This window comes from Saccoglossus kowalevskii, chromosome 2, assembly GCF_978046115.1.
Source record: "Saccoglossus kowalevskii chromosome 2, keSacKowa6.1, whole genome shotgun sequence".
In the NCBI taxonomy this organism is placed as follows: domain Eukaryota; kingdom Metazoa; phylum Hemichordata; class Enteropneusta; family Harrimaniidae; genus Saccoglossus; species Saccoglossus kowalevskii.
In genome coordinates, this window is record NC_140642.1 from 21,656,067 (window position 1) to 21,674,780 (window position 18,714).

The 18,714-nt window shown below is 34.3% G+C and overlaps 1 protein-coding gene across 1 annotated transcript in view; it reads left to right on the forward strand.

The window, feature by feature from the left end:
- The window catches only part of LOC102810080 (serine/threonine-protein kinase Nek9-like), a 134,383-nt gene that overhangs the window by 15,767 nt on the left and 99,902 nt on the right, over nt 1-18,714 (forward strand). Inside the window, exon 18 of the mRNA XM_085505317.1 lies at nt 1,853-1,912. Coding sequence (XP_085361443.1) covers nt 1,853-1,912 — 60 coding nt within the window. The remainder of the gene's footprint in view (nt 1-1,852; nt 1,913-18,714) is intronic.

Genomic DNA, 18,714 nt, shown 5'->3' on the forward strand with positions numbered 1-18,714 from the left:
GACATTTTTCCCTGACGGTGGGTGTGACATGCCAGTAGCAGATGCTTACCCTTCACGTGCACCTGGTCTGACTCCCTTGTGGGGGTTTGTGATGTTCCACTTCCATCAATTTTGTCAGTATATTTTTTCTAGACTACTGATATTTGGTGATGGCTTATTGGTACTACTATAATTATATGACTGGGGAAATTTCATTCACATTCGATCACATGACTTTTTATAATACATCAACAACTTAATACCAAGCTCTTGCTCCAAATTTGTTTGTATTTTACCGCCACCTAGAGGCCAAAGTAAGAAATGTGGATCGCTCTCACCACTGTAGATAGTGGCGTAGATAGTGGCGCCCCCTAGAGGTGAAAAGAATGGGGGCATTTTTAAAGCTGTTAAAAAGCCTTAACTAAAATAATGTCGTATGCTATAATATTTGTAAAATATCACGGGCTGAACTGTCTAACAAATTGACAAAAATTACCTGCCATTTCTATAGGTTAATATAATGTTTGAGTTTTCAGTATCCTACGGTGTCATCAAATCACTGAATCACATGCAGGGTTTTCTGATTAATGTCTCAATAATCCTTTCAACATCATTAATTGTTTTCCACTAAAATGTTGATGAAATATTTTACACATTTTTATGTATTTTTTGTTAATTTGTGACCAAATGGATGCAATTTCTCAGGCTACAGGTTATGCTGATAATTTGTGAAAAAGTATTGGAAAAAAAGTGTTTAATTTGTGAGAGGTGACAATCAGAATTGACGATGTACACCTGACTGTCATTACGGTGCTTCTCCATCCTGAATTTAGACAGCTTTGTCAAATGGAGCTGATATACAGCTTTGTCAAATGGAGCTGATCATATGAGTGATTGTTCGTCATCATCCACATCAACTTTTTACTTTTTCGACTTCTTCTTGAAACTACAAGCCTTATTGCTTTGATACTTGGTGTATATGTACCTTGGGCAGACCTCTCTTAGATTGTTCATTTCGTGATGATATCTTTAATTCTCTAATTTTGATGAATATTTTTGTCTTCTTCGGTAAAAAGTGATATTTTCGACTTCTTGTTTAAAACCCCCAAGTCCAATTGCTTTGATATTACATATGTAGGTACTACATGTGGACCTCTCCCAGATTTGTTCATTTTGTAATGATATCTTTAATTCTCTAATTTTGATGAATATTTTTGTCATTTTTGGTAAAAAGTGATATTTTTGAATTCTTGTTAAAAACTGTAAGTCCGATTGCTTTGATACTTTACAAATAGGTACCTCAGGTAGACCTCTCCCAGATTTGTTCATTTCATGTTGGTATCTTCAAATCTCTAATTTTGATGAATATTTTTGTCATTTTTGGTAAAAAGTAATATTTTTGAATTCTTGGTAAAAATCACAAGCCCGATTGCTTTGATATTATACATATAGGTACTACAAGTAGACCTCTGTCAGATTTGTTCATTTTATGATATCTTCAGTTTTCTAATTTTGATGAATATTTTTGTTATTTTTGGTAAAAAGTGATATTTTCGACCGATTGCTTTGATACTTTTCATATAGGTACCTCAGGTAGACCTCTCTCAGATTTGTTCATTTCATGTTGGTATCTTTGTCATTTTTGGTAAAATGTGATATTTTTTAATTCTTGGTAAAAATCACAAGTCCGATTGCTTTGATATTATACATATAAGTACTACAAGTAGACCTCTCTCAGATTTGTTCATTTTCTTTAATTGAAATGTGCATTGCTAACAGCAGAACTATCTCAGCTGGGAAGCTGAATACTAGTAAAGACCTCAAATGTAGAAGACAAGGCATCATTAAAATATGTTGTTTTAACTTTTCACAGAAAAAGTATTGAAATCGAAGACAATCAGGTCAACGAGTTCGACAGACCTTGCAAATAAGAGTGAGTATATGTAAATTGATGATTTAACATACAGAAACTCCGAATAGTCTAGACAGATAGTTAACTAATTTATTAAGACTGAGGAGTTAAAGTAAATTCACATTTGAATTGAAATCCGCCAAGGAAAGTAGAACAAGCTGCCTCATCACCCAATTATGTAAACTACGGTAATTTACATTTTCGCTACTAGAAATGTTTGAAAGTGTTGTTTTTGACAAGGACTGTTAATGTTACAATGAAGTCGCTGACTCTCTGTAGCTTCCTCACCTACGGCCAAAAATTTATGTCTCATCAAGGAAAATCTGATAAAATTTTAATTTTTTTTATTATTTTTCCTTCATTCTACTGTATGTGGTGCACTTCACCAGTTCAGGAAATTATGGTTGTCTAGTCTGACGCTTCCTAACATAACCCACACCACACCCACACCATACAGTACATCAGGTTCTAGTCAGGTTGAACCTGTTTCTTGAATACAATTTATGCAACGTGATACAAAATATTTTTGTGTTGCGCCATGAAAACATTATGACAGCATATATAATGTAGTGTGTGTATGACTCATCACGAGTTCAATGTACTGACTTCGTTTATATAAGCCGTAGTCACTATACTGCAATCACAGTAAACATACCTACCTACAAAACCTGAACTGTATTGCACTATAATGGGTTATTTTTCTTTTCATCTTAGTTAGTTCCTTTTGATTACTTTATCCTGATAATATGAATGAATATACGCCTCATCTCTTCTTTGGTTCCTGTAAAAAGGACCCGATATAATTGCGCTGAAAGAACATTAACCCCAAAATTGCCCTGGAGGATATTGCAGTTTTACTCCTCCATTAGTACCACATGTACTTCGCCACAGATGGGTAAAGAGTATGGTAGAAGTGATGAGTGATGAAACCTTGCGGCAACATTGCAATAAGATATCATTACTATCTAGATTTCAAATAAAAAAAAGAAAAATGTCCTTTGATCAAAACTGTGGTTAATTTTCAAGAATTATTTCATTTTGAAAAATCACCACTTTAGATTATTATAATAATTAGGGGGAAATAAATTTCAAGTCGAAAAATAAATCATTGAATAATTTACAATAAATATAATAAGAATATTGAATTGTGTGGCATGACTGAGACATCATTTCAGTTGCCTTGGGGAGTAACACATTTTGTATTTTATAATGAATAAAAATAGTGTATAAATCAAGTATAATGTTCCAAGTGATGTAACATATTCGATAAATTGTAAATTAATATCTAAATTTACTGGGGAATGATTGTTTAACGATGGATAATATTTCGTCTCAAATAGGTATTTTTATATTAAAACAAATAGTCCCAGGCTAATGGAACATTTAAAATGATGGAATAATTTACTGTAGACTAAAAATAATTCATTTTCATTTTAGTATGATTTGATGAAATGCAACGCAAGTTATTCAAGATGTAGTGAAATATGATTGCAAAGTGATATTAGTGCTCTCGGGTTTGGCCTTTCCAGCGTTTTAGTTGTAATCTGGCATTGCAGGGCAATTAACCCTCTCCCAAATACCCCAGACATTAAGTCTGTCCGTTTCCATTTGCAAGCTTTAAATCATATACATTTACTGTTGATGGGGAAAGAACTCATAATTGAAAGTTGTTTTTTTTTCTCTTGCAAATGCCTGAGGCTTGCATACTTGTAGGCTTACCGCAAAAAAAAAAATGTCAATATCATCTAGTTTTTACTCATTTTGCTATTTATTTTTAATGACAAGAATGATGATTTTTTTTATTAAAAGTAGATACACAATAGCTGGGACAAAGATACTGTTTTTACTGTGTTTTAAATTTGACAGTGAATATCCCTATTATCTAGGGATGTAGTCATGTTGCGGTATCACAAAGGAAGTGAGAGAAAATAAAACCAACGCAGTAATAATGCTTGATAAATTGAACATCAATCTCTCTATCACAGACTGCTTTCCAGCCTAGCTATCAAGTCTCCCCTGCAGCCTTCAAATAAAGGCAGTCTTGTGGTTTCTCTTTTGTTCTCAGCGTATGATTGTGATTCAGCGCTATCTTGCTCTCTAGTGTGCAATACATGTACTTTTACATTTTTTTTTTTCAAGTTTACCGATCAGATAAAGAAACACTGTCTGCTTCATTCAAGAATAATGACATTTCTTCGCAAGTTATGGATGATAACATCTTTTTTGTCGATATGTAATACATCAAATATTAGCACATTTATATGATGTTCAATCATTTTAGTTCTTTATGTACTATATATAACCAATTATATATGGCTTTTTAATTATTTGTCTAAAGATCTATTTGTCCATCGGTTCCCTACTTTCCACTGAATATCAGAAATGCAAAATCACTGACTGTGGCATCTAATTTTTTTAATTTTGATTCTTGAAATACTGAAGAATTTAGAAAGTCCCAGTGTTTCTATATTTTAAAAACTTCACAAGATTCATATATGGAATAAATTCATTGCAAGAAGTGAATCTGAAATATGAAGTAAAAAGTTTCTTATTACTTTCACTTTATTAAACAAAATGAGAGGGGCGAATTTACAACTTTTAAATGCACACCCCAATAGTGGATCAGTCCCAGCTTGGTTACCCTTATTTCCAACATGCCCAAAGGTCATTGATGCAACCCTAGGGATATACGGTAGAGTGATACGATTGGCCGATGTCAAACAAATATTACCCAGAGATATGTCTGCACGCTTTTAGTGCAAACGCCATGATAGTCTTAATAGCAAAGTTCAGTCAAAGCTAATAATCCTAGATAACATTTAAATTCTAACTTTGTTATTTAAATGATCTGCAGGCCTGCATCTAGCGAGATTATAGATACTAAGGGATCAACAGAACTCCTCATTACCTGTAAGGTTTGAATTATGATTATGGGCGTAATAAAATATCCTGATGGCAAATAGCCGCTTGTTTTTAAAAGGAACGCAGCATATGGTGAACATGTCAATTCAATCTATGTTACAGCTTTCCGCAGTTAAAAATCTATATATCCTTGATAACAATAATTTGTTATTTACTAATCGCATTTCGGAATATTGCAAAAATGGTATTGTGTTTGTGTCCAGCTGCCATATGCGATAACCCTATCAGAATTGTGGCTAACAACGTGATACACTACCTGTGTGTTTTTGTTTTCAAATACTATCGAATTTCTTCTTCCAGTTCCCAACACAAGGGAATCTATTCAATTGCTGCTTTGACAATTTTTGTTTTTGTTAAATCACATTATTGAAACTATGTATCCAGTGATTATTAATTATTTGTCTGAATTTATGTTTGTTAAAAATGTAAAGCACCGTGGTCTTTGTGTACCATGTGTTCAAATTATGTGTGAACAAACAATGGGTTGCATATGTTCATATCAAACAGTGTGTCAAAATGAGGGGGGATTATCATCGGATTATCAATGGGTGGAAGTCTACTTTACAATCAAAATTCAATCTGATAATTGTTCGATATTGAAATAAATCTCATCTCATAAAAATGGTGTATTTTGAAACTTAGTACCGTGTGATCGTATTATATCTGCCAGTATGACTCTGCAGGTGTGGATTGTGTGCCATCTTTATTGGGGTAGACTTGACAATGCATACTGACAATAGACAGAATTTCACAAACATTCACTATCAGTTTATTTTCAGTATTTAATGTTTAAATCTGTAAATCACATCGAATTGATCAAACGTCAGTATAAGAGACTTGCATTAAATTTAAAAACCTGCTAATCCCAACTGACACGTGAACAATTGATGAGGTCAGCTACTGTCGCACATACATCATAAGAATCGCCACATTTGTGATTATACACTTTCGCAGAAAGGTGAATAAAAACGTGTTTCATGTAGCAGCTCACGAGTCAATTATGTATACAACATACTCAAAGTGGAGTAAATTTGTCATTACATTAGTGTTTATAAGTAGAACTCATCTTTGTGGAGCAGAGTGAACCCCATTTTATCCATTAAGTCGTTTTCCATCTGGTTTGAAATATGGAGTTGTGCCACATGGTAATGTTAATCTGACAACAATCATTTCGGTAAATCCTAGAATTTATGATGTCTACTACAATTGGGTTTTTGGTTCCTGTTGTGCTGAAACTAGATATTTGTGAACAAAAATTAAATTAAAAAAATAAAACATATTAGAATAAAATTGAAAAAAAATTCTGCGTTGAAGCCTCTATGTCACAGCCCTTTTTCAGTCTTCAGTTTTCTTCTCAAGTAAAACTGTGCCGCCAGATTATTGTCTCTCAGTGTTTAACCTATCAGACTATTGTCACTCAGTGTTAACCTATCAGACTATTGTCACTCAGTGTTTAACCTATCAGACTATTGTCACTCAGTGTTTAACCTATCAGACTATTGTCACTCAGTGTTTAACCTATCAGACTATTGTCACTCAGTGTTTAACCTATCAGACTATTGTCACTCAGTGTTAACCTATCAGACTATTGTCACTTAGTGTTTAACCTATATCAGACTATTGTCCCTCAGTGTTTAACCTATCAGACTATTGTCACTCAGTGTTTAACCTATCAGACTATTGTCACCCAGTGTTTAACCTATCAGACTATTGTCACTTAGTGTTTAACCTATCAGACTATTGTCACCCAGTGTTTAACCTATCAGACTATTGTCACTTAGTGTTTAACCTATATCAGACTATTGTCCCTCAGTGTTTAACCTATCAGACTATTGTCGCTCAGTGTTTAACCTATCAGACTATTGTCACTTAGTGTTTAACCTATGAGACTATTGTCACTCAGTGTTTAACCTATATCAGACTATTGTCCTTCAGTGTTTAACCTATCAGACTATTGTCGCTCAGTGTTTAACCTATCAGACTATTGTCACTTAGTGTTTAACCTATGAGACTATTGTCACTCAGTGTTTAACCTATATCAGACTATTGTCCTTCAGTGTTTAACCTATCAGACTATTGTCCTTCAGTGTTTAACCTATCAGACTATTGTCCCTCAGTGTTTAACCTATGAGACTATTGTCACTCAGTGTTAACCTATCAGACTATTGTCGCTCAGTGTTTAACCTATCAGACTATTGTCGCTCAGTGTTTAACCTATATCAGACTATTGTCACTTAGTGTTTAACCTATATCAGACTATTGTCACTTAGTGTTTAACCTATATCAGACTATTGTCACTTAGTGTTTAACCTATATCAGACTATTGTCACTCAGTGTTTAGCCTACCAGACTATTGTCACTTAGTGTTTAACCTATATCAGACTATTGTCCCTCAGTGTTTAAGCTATCAGACTATTGTCCCTCAGTGTTTAGGCTATGAGACTATTGTCACTCAGTGTTAACCTATCAGATTATTGTCACCCAGTGTTTAACCTATCAGATTATTGTCACTCAGTGTTTAACCTATCAGACTATTGTCACTCAGTGTTTAACCTATCAGACTATTGTCACTTAGTGTTTAACCTATATCAGACTATTGTCACTTAGTGTTTAACCTATCAGACTATTGTCACTCAGTTTTTAACCTATCAGACTATTGTCGCTCAGTGTTTAACCTATCAGACTATTGTCGCTCAGTGTTTAACCTATATCAGACTATTGTCACTTAGTGTTTAACCTATATCAGACTATTGTCACTTAGTGTTTAACCTATATCAGACTATTGTCACTCAGTGTTTAACCTATCAGACTATTGTCACTCAGTGTTTAACCTATCAGACTATTGTCACTCAGTGTTTAACCTATATCAGACTTTTGTCACTCAGTGTTTAACCTATCAGACTATTGCCACTTAGTGTTTAACCTATCAGACTATTGTCGCTCAGTGTTTAACCTATATCAGACTATTGTCACTTAGTGTTTAACCTATATCAGACTATTGTCACTTAGTGTTTAACCTATATCAGACTATTGTCACTCAGTGTTTAACCTATCAGACTATTGTCACTCAGTGTTTAACCTATCAGACTATCGTCACTCAGTGTTTAACCTATCAGACTATTGTCACTCAGTGTTTAACCTATCAGACTATTGTCACTCAGTGTTTAACCTATATCAGACTATTGTCCCTCAGTGTTTAACCTATGAGACTATTTTCCCTCAGTGTTTAACCTATGAGACTATTGTCACTCAGTTACATGCATTTACTAGTATGTATCTGATTCACTTCAGATCTGAAAAGGAATTCATATACCAGCTAGCTTTTCACAGCATCCAAGAGCATCCATAAACTTATGAGCTCTTGTGGAAATGAGCTCACCCATTGACACCATGCTTAACACGATGAGGTGGATTTCAAACATTGTAGCCTTGCCGCCATTCTAAACTCCAGTCTAACAATTACAATTATCATGTCTGCCATCTGCCAAATCAATGGAAAGTCATTTGTTGATGCCTGCGCTGATCAAGGTTATTGAACTTGTGTTTGTAAAATAATGAAATACTGCCCTCTTTTGTTGAGTTATGGCAAATGTAGATATATTGTATCAACCCAATTCAATATCTATAAGGTTTTTCTACTATTTAAAAAAAAAAAAAAAAACGGCTTTCAGTGAGTTGTCATTTCTAAAATGAGGAAATTAATGTTAAATACCTTGATGTAAATTGTATGGAAGGAAAAAAATGCATGGCAATTTAGCCAAGCCTTTAGCAAATGCACGACTGACCATAGCAAGATTGATATTCCAGGTGAATGTAGGGTAATTGCTGTGACGCTGACTGAGTCATCATTGCTGTGTTCCACTTTCTCTCGCTGACATTTGATTAAAGAGCACAGAATCTCTTTCTACTTCCATTTTGTAATTTTATCTTTATTCCTTCTCTCCATATCATGCAATAAATATGAATTATTACTTTAAAGCAATCTCAGTGCAAGATTTTCTCCATTTTGTTGTTGTTGTGCATTACCAATTTAATCTATGCTTGCCCTTTTGATGAGTGTGGTCCTTATTGTGCCCGCTTATAATCCCTTGATATGAAATATACTCTACCAATGCCAGGTTTCTTTCATCTGGAAATGACTAGATTTATTTCTACTCTCAATTTGTGAATATTATTAGTTTATTTGTCACTGTTCGAATGCAGTCCGAAAATGAGGACTTTTGGTTTGACCTCTCTGCGTGTATTCATGTGTGTCTGCGTACGACTGGACCTACATGTATATCTTAGACATGCCTGGACTGATTACACACATACATCATACATAATATTATACATATGCACATCAATTTGTTTCACAATCTTATTCAAGATGGCTGGATAGTGGCCATTTTTGTGCAGAAAAATCATCAAAATCAAGCATTTCTGGCATTTCAGAACCAGATATTGGCTGTTTACAGATGGATTTTGTTCAAACTTAGTACATACATTAGACATTATGGGACCTTGATGCACATTATTTGTTTTTCAGATTGGATTCAAATTGTCCTACTGGCGACCATTTTGTTCTGAAAATTATACGGACAGTCAGTTAGCAAAATGACTTGCAACTTTGCAAAATACTTTTGTCCAATCTAGACTTGTCAGCGCCACTTGATTGACATGTGCTTGGTTTGGAATTACTATTTCATGGGGGTGGTTGGCATGGTGAATTGCAAGTATCACTAGCGTGCTTATTCAGCAACCATTCTTTTTTTTTATATTTATATTATAATTATTTTCAGTTGGGTGTTGCTTAAATTTGTTGAAAATGTCAACCCCGCTCTTTTTAGTCAGTTGTACCTGTTGCAAAAATGAACTAGACATAATAACGGTCGTCATACCCTTGTCATTTTCAAACTGCAGTTGAAAAAGTGATTTGCTCAAGGAAGGCACTTTTGTTTTGACAAAGTCCATCAAACCATTATAATCAAGTTTTCTGTCCGTGTATCCCTGACGTACTCTCCCACCTTGGTATAAAATCTGAATTTGATACATAATGCACCAGAAATGTAAAAACAACTTTTAGTTTGGCCCAAAACTGTCGCGAAACTGCGGCGCGTCCAATGCTGAGAAACTTTTCTTTGAGCCTTCCCGCCAACGATGAGTTCCTTAATACCTGAGGTTACTCAACACTCGGGAGTTGTTTTGCAAATTGCGCTATGTCAGTTTGACTCAGATGGTTATAACAATTTAAAATAACACTTTGAATGCATATATAACCTGTTAATGTATGGTAACCAACGCATGTCGTTTTGAAAACAGCGTTTTACTCGCATCTATCAAAATAATGAACTGATCCCAATTGTGCGCGTGCCAATACAATGGCGCCATCAAGTCTAGATTGGAAAAGACCCAAGTGTTTCTAGTGCCAGATCTCATGGTATGTTTTGAGTGATTATGCTCAAATTTTGTATATTTATTATACATAATGTCATATTACAGATGTATTTGTTCGCCGATCTGATTCAAAATCGCCTAATGGTGCCCATTTTTGTTCTGAAAAATCATCAAAATCAAGTATTTTTGGCATTCCGGAACTAGATATCGGCTGTTTACTGATGGATTTTGTTGAAACTTGGTACATACATTGGACATTATTGATGGTGCACATCATTGTGTTTTTCAAATAATATTAAAAATGGCCGACGGGTGGCCATTTTGTTTTAATGATCGCATAACCGCATTATACCGTAGTGTTATATCTCCAACATGCTTTAACTGATTATGTTCAAATTATATATATTAACTATACATCACGTCACAGATACACAGATGTTTTGGTTTGATGAACCTATTCAAAATGGCCGAATGGTGACCATTTTTGTGCTAAACATCATAAAAAAATCAAGCATTTCTGGCATTCCAGAACCAGTTCTTGGTCTTTTATGGATGGATATCAGTCAAACATGGTTCATATATTAGACATTATGGGTTCCTGATGCGCTTTGTTTTGTTATTCAGATCGGATTCAAAATAGCTGATTGGCGACCATTTTATTTTAAAGACTGTGGTTCTTACATGCTTTGACTGGTTATGTTCAAATTTGATATATTCATTATACATCATGTCATACCGTAGATATATAGATGTATTGGTTTGATGATCTGATTCAAAATGGCTGACCGGTAGCCATTTTGTTTTAATTAATGCTGTTCCAGAGCAATATCTCTCAATATAGACAAGTACTCATTTGGTGATCAGATACAAGATGATTGAATGTTAAAAAAAATCATAATCAAGCATCAGCTTCTGGAATCATATGTCTGACTTGTTTATGTTCCAACTATATTACTATAAACAAAACTATAGATCTTAAATTTAATAACTAACGGGGACTGTGCCATGCATGGCTTGTTACCATATCATTTGAAATGTGTTAAATTACCAAATAACCACAATCAATGCGCAAAGGCAGTATGATGATCGTATTGACCGGAGTACTGCCTTAGTGAATACTTTGCCTGCATGTAGTCACTACTTAGTACAAATTTTCTAAATAAGGAAGTACAGTTTACATGCTAGTTGTACAGTTTACATGCTAGTTCTACACTTTACGTGCTAGTTCTACACTTTACATGCTAGTTCTACACTTTACATGCTAGTTCTACACTTTACATGCTAGTTCTACACTTTACGTGCTAGTTCTACACTTTACATGCTAGTTCTACACTTTACATGCTAGTTCTACACTTTACATGCTAGTTCTACACTTTACATGCTAGTTCTACACTTTACATGCTAGTTCTACACTTTACATGCTAGTTCTACACTTTACGTGCTAGTTCTACACTTTACATGCTAGTTCTACACTTTACATGCTAGTTCTACACTTTACATGCTAGTTCTACACTTTACATGCTAGTTCTACACTTTATTACTTTTCATACTAAAGAGTTATTTTTCTGTTTTTTTCTCAAAAATTAATCATTGCATTTCAAGGAAATTTAGTACGTTGGCAATGCACAATTGAAATCTGTGTATACTAATTAGCTAATTTCCATAATAATCACATTGATATATCAAGAGCCAATCATCTCATTTCAATGAAACTTTATACATAGCAGATTTGGTTGCATATTAATTACCTAATTTACATAGCTCATTGTCAGTAATTTCCATTAACATCTCAAACTAATTATTGTATTTCAATGAAAGTTGGTACATTGATGCCAGGGGACAATGCTCTGACAAGATTAGTTTTGGTTTGAAAGTGAATAGCCATATGTAATTTGCATAGCACATAACCCATTCATTTGTGTTTAATACACCTTGTTTGGGGCTTTGTGACTCCGTCATTGTGCTTCGTAAACTACCGGTATACAACTACTTGCATATTCATTAGTACATGATAACATGTTTGTTTTTTGTAAAATTGTATATTTCTTTCTTAGCTTTTCTGTTTAATGTACATTACTCAATATAGAGTCCATTTTTTGCAAGGGAAATAGAAAGTTACCATACAAAGTTGTCTGGTCACTTGCATCAGAACTGAGAGTAATGATTTTACAAAAACCAGAACTTAAATCTATTACCCACGACTTAAACACAACTACTTTCATCATAAATGTTTCAGAGCTCATGGCAAGGCAGAAGTTCTTGGCAATTTGTAACTAGTTTTTTTTTTTAATTGCCAACATCGCTTTGTGAGCAGTTTAGTAATCTGTACCATAAGCCATGCAGTTTGCAGTATAGAGCCATCAGTAGGCCAAATGTTTTTCACCCGGGGACTAAAACCAATTGACAGAAATTCACTCACTTCCTTGATTTTCTCTTAATTCCTAACATTACAAGCATGATTTTAGGAATAGTTTTTACAACTACAAGTTTTTACTATATCAATTACATAGCACATACATTCATGTAGCTTCCTTTCTTTGTCTGACATGTGGTGGCGCCATTTCACTTTAGAAGAAGTCAAAAGTCCGAAAATACTGAAAGTAGGAAGGGGCATGTCTACAGTTAACACAATCTTTTTTTTATTTGTCTCAAATATGATTTATTATGTAGATTGAATTTTTCTCCCAGGTGTCCATTTCAGGGAAACAAAAAACAAAAACATAAATGTATTTGGTGGGCATTTCATAGGAACTGTAAATACCATGTCTCTACGCTCTCGTCCCTGTGAAATAAATATCTCCCCCACACAACCTTAAAAGGAATATCACCTCCTTCTCTGATTCGAAAAATTAGTTTTTCAGTTTGTCCACATGTCATGAGTTTCGTACACAGCTATTTGGACCGAACATCAGTTGTTCGTTTTGTGTCATTACAATGAGGACAATAGCAGGTAAACTATCGGTAACAGATTGGAATCGTAAAGAAAAACGTCCTTGAAAGCATCTACAATAGTGTATACTAATATAATTAAATGAATAACCAAGCGTGAAAAAGAATTGTCTCAAAGTATTTGTTAGTAGACTCCAAAACATTAATTACGAATGCAAAAAAACAAAAACGTAATTTAATATTTCGCTTTCAATAATTGATCACTATGTCTGCAATATGTTATTTTCAACACCTTTCTGGGTTACTAGGCTATACTCATGATTTGTGGACTCATTGTCAGCTTCTAATCCGCAACATATGCCTCACAAATTAGTATCTGGTTGAAATAAAGACAGCTGTTCTATATTGATGATTTATTCACATGCAACATTACCATCTGTCTGTTGTACTGGCACTTGTATTATGATGTCTTTAAATCAGACAAAAGAAATATTATTTTTAATAATATGACAGAATTCCATGGCCTTCCTCTGATATTTGTAGCATGTGAAAGTTATTTTTATGAGTGATGTAGTGTATCCTGCTGCTGTATTTGAACAGAGTCAAAGTACAGTGTGGATAAACAAGGTCATTAGGTCAGGAATATATGCATTGACCTCAGTGCGTGTATACGTCCCCCACCTGTATCTCCAACATGCCTTGCCTGAACTCATTCAAATTTCATGTATCCATCACACATTTTGGGATATACATGTGTACCCATTTGTTTCATAATACAATTAAAGATGGCCGAACGGCGGCCATGTTTGTGCGGATAATTCATCAAACTTAAGCATTTCTGCCTTTCCGGAACCGGATTTCGGGTGTGTATTGGTGGATTTCATTCATTTCATACATGCATCGAACATAACAGGACCTTGTTACACATGATTCTGTTTTTCAGATCGTATTCAAAATATGCTGTGTCCAGGCCATATCTTTGACTATGACAGTGTCAAACCGTATACATCATATACATATATGCACACATACAAAACACACATGTATGTACATTCATTTATTGACAATCTGATTCAAGATGGCTGAATGGCGGCCATTTTAATGTTAAAATAGATCCTCCTAACATAATTAATAGGTACATAATATATCCAGAATGTTTTTCAGATCGAATAAAAAATGCCAAATGACAGAAATTTTGTAATTATTAATGGTATTCTAGAGCCTTGTGTCTGGCATGTCTTTGACTGATTGTATTTAAACTTTACAACTACATAATTATACATCTTGTCACTCTTATCATCTTGCATTTGTTCCAAGTTCTGCATCAAAATGGCTGAAACATTTCAGTGTTGTTTACTATTGAATAACAGGGTCTGAAATCCCATCACATGACATGACCTTGTTATCCCCAGCACATGTTAGTGCTGGTAGGGGTTATATCAGTTACCAGCAATCGTTCACAGGTCTGTATTTCTGAATGTCCATAAGCTGTACAGAGTTGTGACAGAAGGATTATTGCAGATAGAAATTCACATCGTGTTATATTGAAGACACTGCACACTGGAGCTGATCAACATGTTTAATGAACCATATACATTGTATGGTCATGTCACCTAATTAAAAATGCATAAATAAATCTGAAACACTATTGCAGATATAGACTTTCATCTGGTAAAGTTGCCAGGGAATTTCAATTCCAATGGCTTTCTTGTTATTACAAAATTGCCAGGTACCATCGTTGTGGATATCAGTTCTGTGCACAGAGTCGCATGTTTGACTTTTTTATTCACGAAGAATGGCAGCAGCATGTTAACCAAGTGGTGCGCATATGCACTGCGATGACAACCCTCATCCCCTTAACTTTATTGAAATAATGATGAAATGCAGATACACATTAATAGAATGCAAAAGTTGAATGCTTGAATTATGAGGTAGCGTTTGGCGGATATATTCAGGTCACTTGCTGAACAAGGAATGACTACGCTAAGGCGAAGCATGATACAGGAAAGCTTGACAATTGCATGGCAAGTAGAATTAGGTATAGGACCGCCACGGGAGTACAAGCTTAGAATATGCATGTGAAGGAAATTGCGAGACGTTCACGAGATGGAAGGTCACATGCGTATGAACGGGGACAGACGTTGATAACGTGTGCTGGGGATTTGGATTAAGGTGTGTTGCACATCTCATGTATTAGGGATTAAGCCTGAGGCGTCATTCTCCAGCATTAGTTCAGACACAGTCCCTCTATCACTGTGGTTCAGACACAGTCCCTCTATCACTGTGATTCAGACTACACTGATGTGTAATCACGCTACTTAAAGGTCAATGACCTACTTAAAATTTTGCTTTAGCAATGAAAATGTTTACCAACAAATGCAGAAAATAATATGCTATATTGTATATCTACGTCCATTACGTGTCACATGCCTGCCTTCTCTAAACATCCAAGAATACAATATGCTATATTGTATATCTACGTCCATTACGTGTCACATGCCTGCCTTCTCTAAACATCCAAGAATACAATATGCTATATTGTATATCTACGTCCATTACGTGTCACATGCCTGCCTTCTCTAAACATCCAAGAATACACGATATTTCAAATACATGAGCTTTGACATCCATATTTTTGGCTAATGTGATTTGCATGGCAGTAATTGAATAAACATAATAATTTGCATATTGCCAGTTTCAAAAACTTCATAGAAACGTAGATTCACGTTTTTTAAAACCAATTTAATGAAACCATTTCCTACCAACATTTGTTACCAAGTTTTTTTTCAGATTACACATACATATTATGTATTAATTTGAATACTACATGAACACCGCAGATAGATTTATGTTTTTTATTTACCATATTATTTGCATATCAATAATACAAACATTGATTGTATTTTCAAGGATACAACTACATAATAAATTTGATTAAAGGACTCATAGCGACGTATACAACGCATGTAAAATACATTGTTTATTTACATAAATTCGAACACGCACTGCGCGACGACCACTGTGCTTTAATTACTGCGCTTTAATTACTGCGGTTTTATTAATATCAAATATTGAAAATATCATTTTGTTATTTTGTAGTCCATGTGAAACAGCAATAATTTCTGTTTGTATTCATGCAAATATGATTTCATATTAAAGAAAACTGAACAGTTAAAATTATCATTGGAACGTTAACCTACCGAATGAACTTTGACACAGACATTTGTATTTTATTCTCACTGGAAGCTTAAATGTAAATAATATAAAAGCATTATTATAGTCATTGCTCATTCAATTTTAAACAAATAATGTATTTTACATGTTGTTTTATATGTAGCATGGGTCTCATATTGAATATGACGTGACGTGACATGTCATGCACCTCAAAGATTCCTCCTTTTCCAAAGTGCCCTTCACATGTGTTCTAGGGGACTGGGTTAGAAGTCAGTTTCACTGTTCTGGTTCTGGTTCGACTAATAACCAATCAACTTTTGGCGCACCATTCACAAAGTGCATTATTTTTTTTTTAATAATTCTGATCAAGACAGGTAGCAAATTGGAGATTATGTTCATTTGGTTCAAAATTAACAACATTTTTTATTTTATACTCAAAGGGGTAAAGCCATGATGTCTCAAGTGCATTCATGCTGGTTACCTTGGTAACACTAAAAACACATATATGAATTTTCTATCTGGTGTTATAACATATTGATCTCTGCTTGTTGATGCAGATGGAATATGCTTGTTGCCGGACAGGATTGTTCTCTGTCAGAATTTATTGTTTTGACTTTTGGATAGGAATTCATTTGCAATTCAACCCACCATTGTCTACCATTGTGAAGTTATCAACCCTACCCTAAATTTCATACAAACGAACGTGGAAGCACGACCAAGTTTTTTTGCAGTTAACTGCCAGCTGGTGGCCAATTTGGTCATAAAATCTGTAACTCTTTCTAAAAGATTTCATTCCAAAATGCGATGATGAACGAGCAAAACTTGCATTTTTTACAATCGATTTGACAACTTCACCATTATATGTACCCCCATGGTGTGATTGGGAGTTTGGACAAAATGAATTGATACTTGTCTCATCCTTACATCAAATGACGACATCACTGATCGGCAACTATGGCTCCAATAACTCAATAACAATACAATAACTCCAATACCAGTGGAAAAAAAATTAGCCTTATTATTAATAGCTTTTCAGAATGATGAATGGATTTTTGTTTCTTTGTTTATAATTTGTGTCAAGGCCTTCTGTGTGTAAAAGTACCGGCATGAAGGGATGAATGATCAATTGTGCCTATTATGCTGTATATTATGTTTAGACACCATTTGTGTTACCAGTCTCACACAAACTGCCATTAGTGCAAATCCATGAATGCAGTATCCAAATATTAAAGTTTGAATTTTCAAAATAAAAAAACAATCCCATATTTGTTAAAATTATAGTAGTTTTGAATTTCAATCAAAAGTTTTGTTTAAAACATAAGCATTCACTGGTGAAACTTCTTTCTAGAACAAGCTAAAAACATAAAATGTGTCAAAAAGATGCTGTTTTTTTTTGCTCAATATTGTGAAATATCAAAGTAGATATTCCGTTGACCCTGATGTTTGCGCACATTTTATTTTGACAGTACCTAGCATTGAGAGACTGTCATGTAACTAATCACCTAATACCAATCCCCCCCTTAATCTGTGTCTGTTGTTTCAAAATCTGTCTTGTGCTTTTTGTGTCTATTTATGACAATGTAAGAGAACTTGTTATTCTGACGTTAAGTGGGTTTAAAAATGGCAAAGTTTTGAACCCTTTTGAAAGGGATTATCAGCACCACCGTGCCAAAGAAATATCAACCAAAACAATGCCTGTAAGATAGCATCATTGCGCTCATTTTTTTTCAGTATTTACATCTATCTTGTAAGAATTGCTGGTATGAAATCAAGATGATTGGATTCTTATTTTTTTTATCTTGTGCCATCGTAATTTTTTCTAGTGAGAACATATTCTGCAATAACTTTCTCATTGCCCATCCACATTGTCAACATATTTCATGGTTATATTGGTCAGTAGAAGTAACCTCACGGATTTGAAAAGTGTGAAAGTAAATTTAACCTATGAAATAGCTATCACTAACATTATGAAAAGTCACAACGTGAACCCTAATGAAATTGGCAATGCCACATAGCATATTGGTTTTGTTATACAGATGTGTGGGCAGTTACCGGGTGGCAGTAGTCACGCATTCATACAGGAAAGTATAAGAATAATATTGTAAGCTACTATAAGATTAAATATCACAAATAATAAAACAATTGATATTAAACCCATTGGCATACTGCTGTTCTGTGTATGTTTTTTGTTGTTGACAGATTTGTTGTTTTGCAAAAACGTCAGTGCGCCATGCTGTTATTAGATTATAATTATTCATTTGAAGGGACCAATTTACCATTAATAGGTTGGGGGAAAGGTGGGTCAAGGTGACACTTCTGGGAAACAAGGTTATCGGAAATAAAATTTAAAAAAAACAAACATATTTATAGTTGTAGTTATTGTCGCTAATTAGATTTCCTCATATGTTTACCATACACAGAATCTGAAACCAATCCAATGTCAGAATGACCTTGTCCTTATT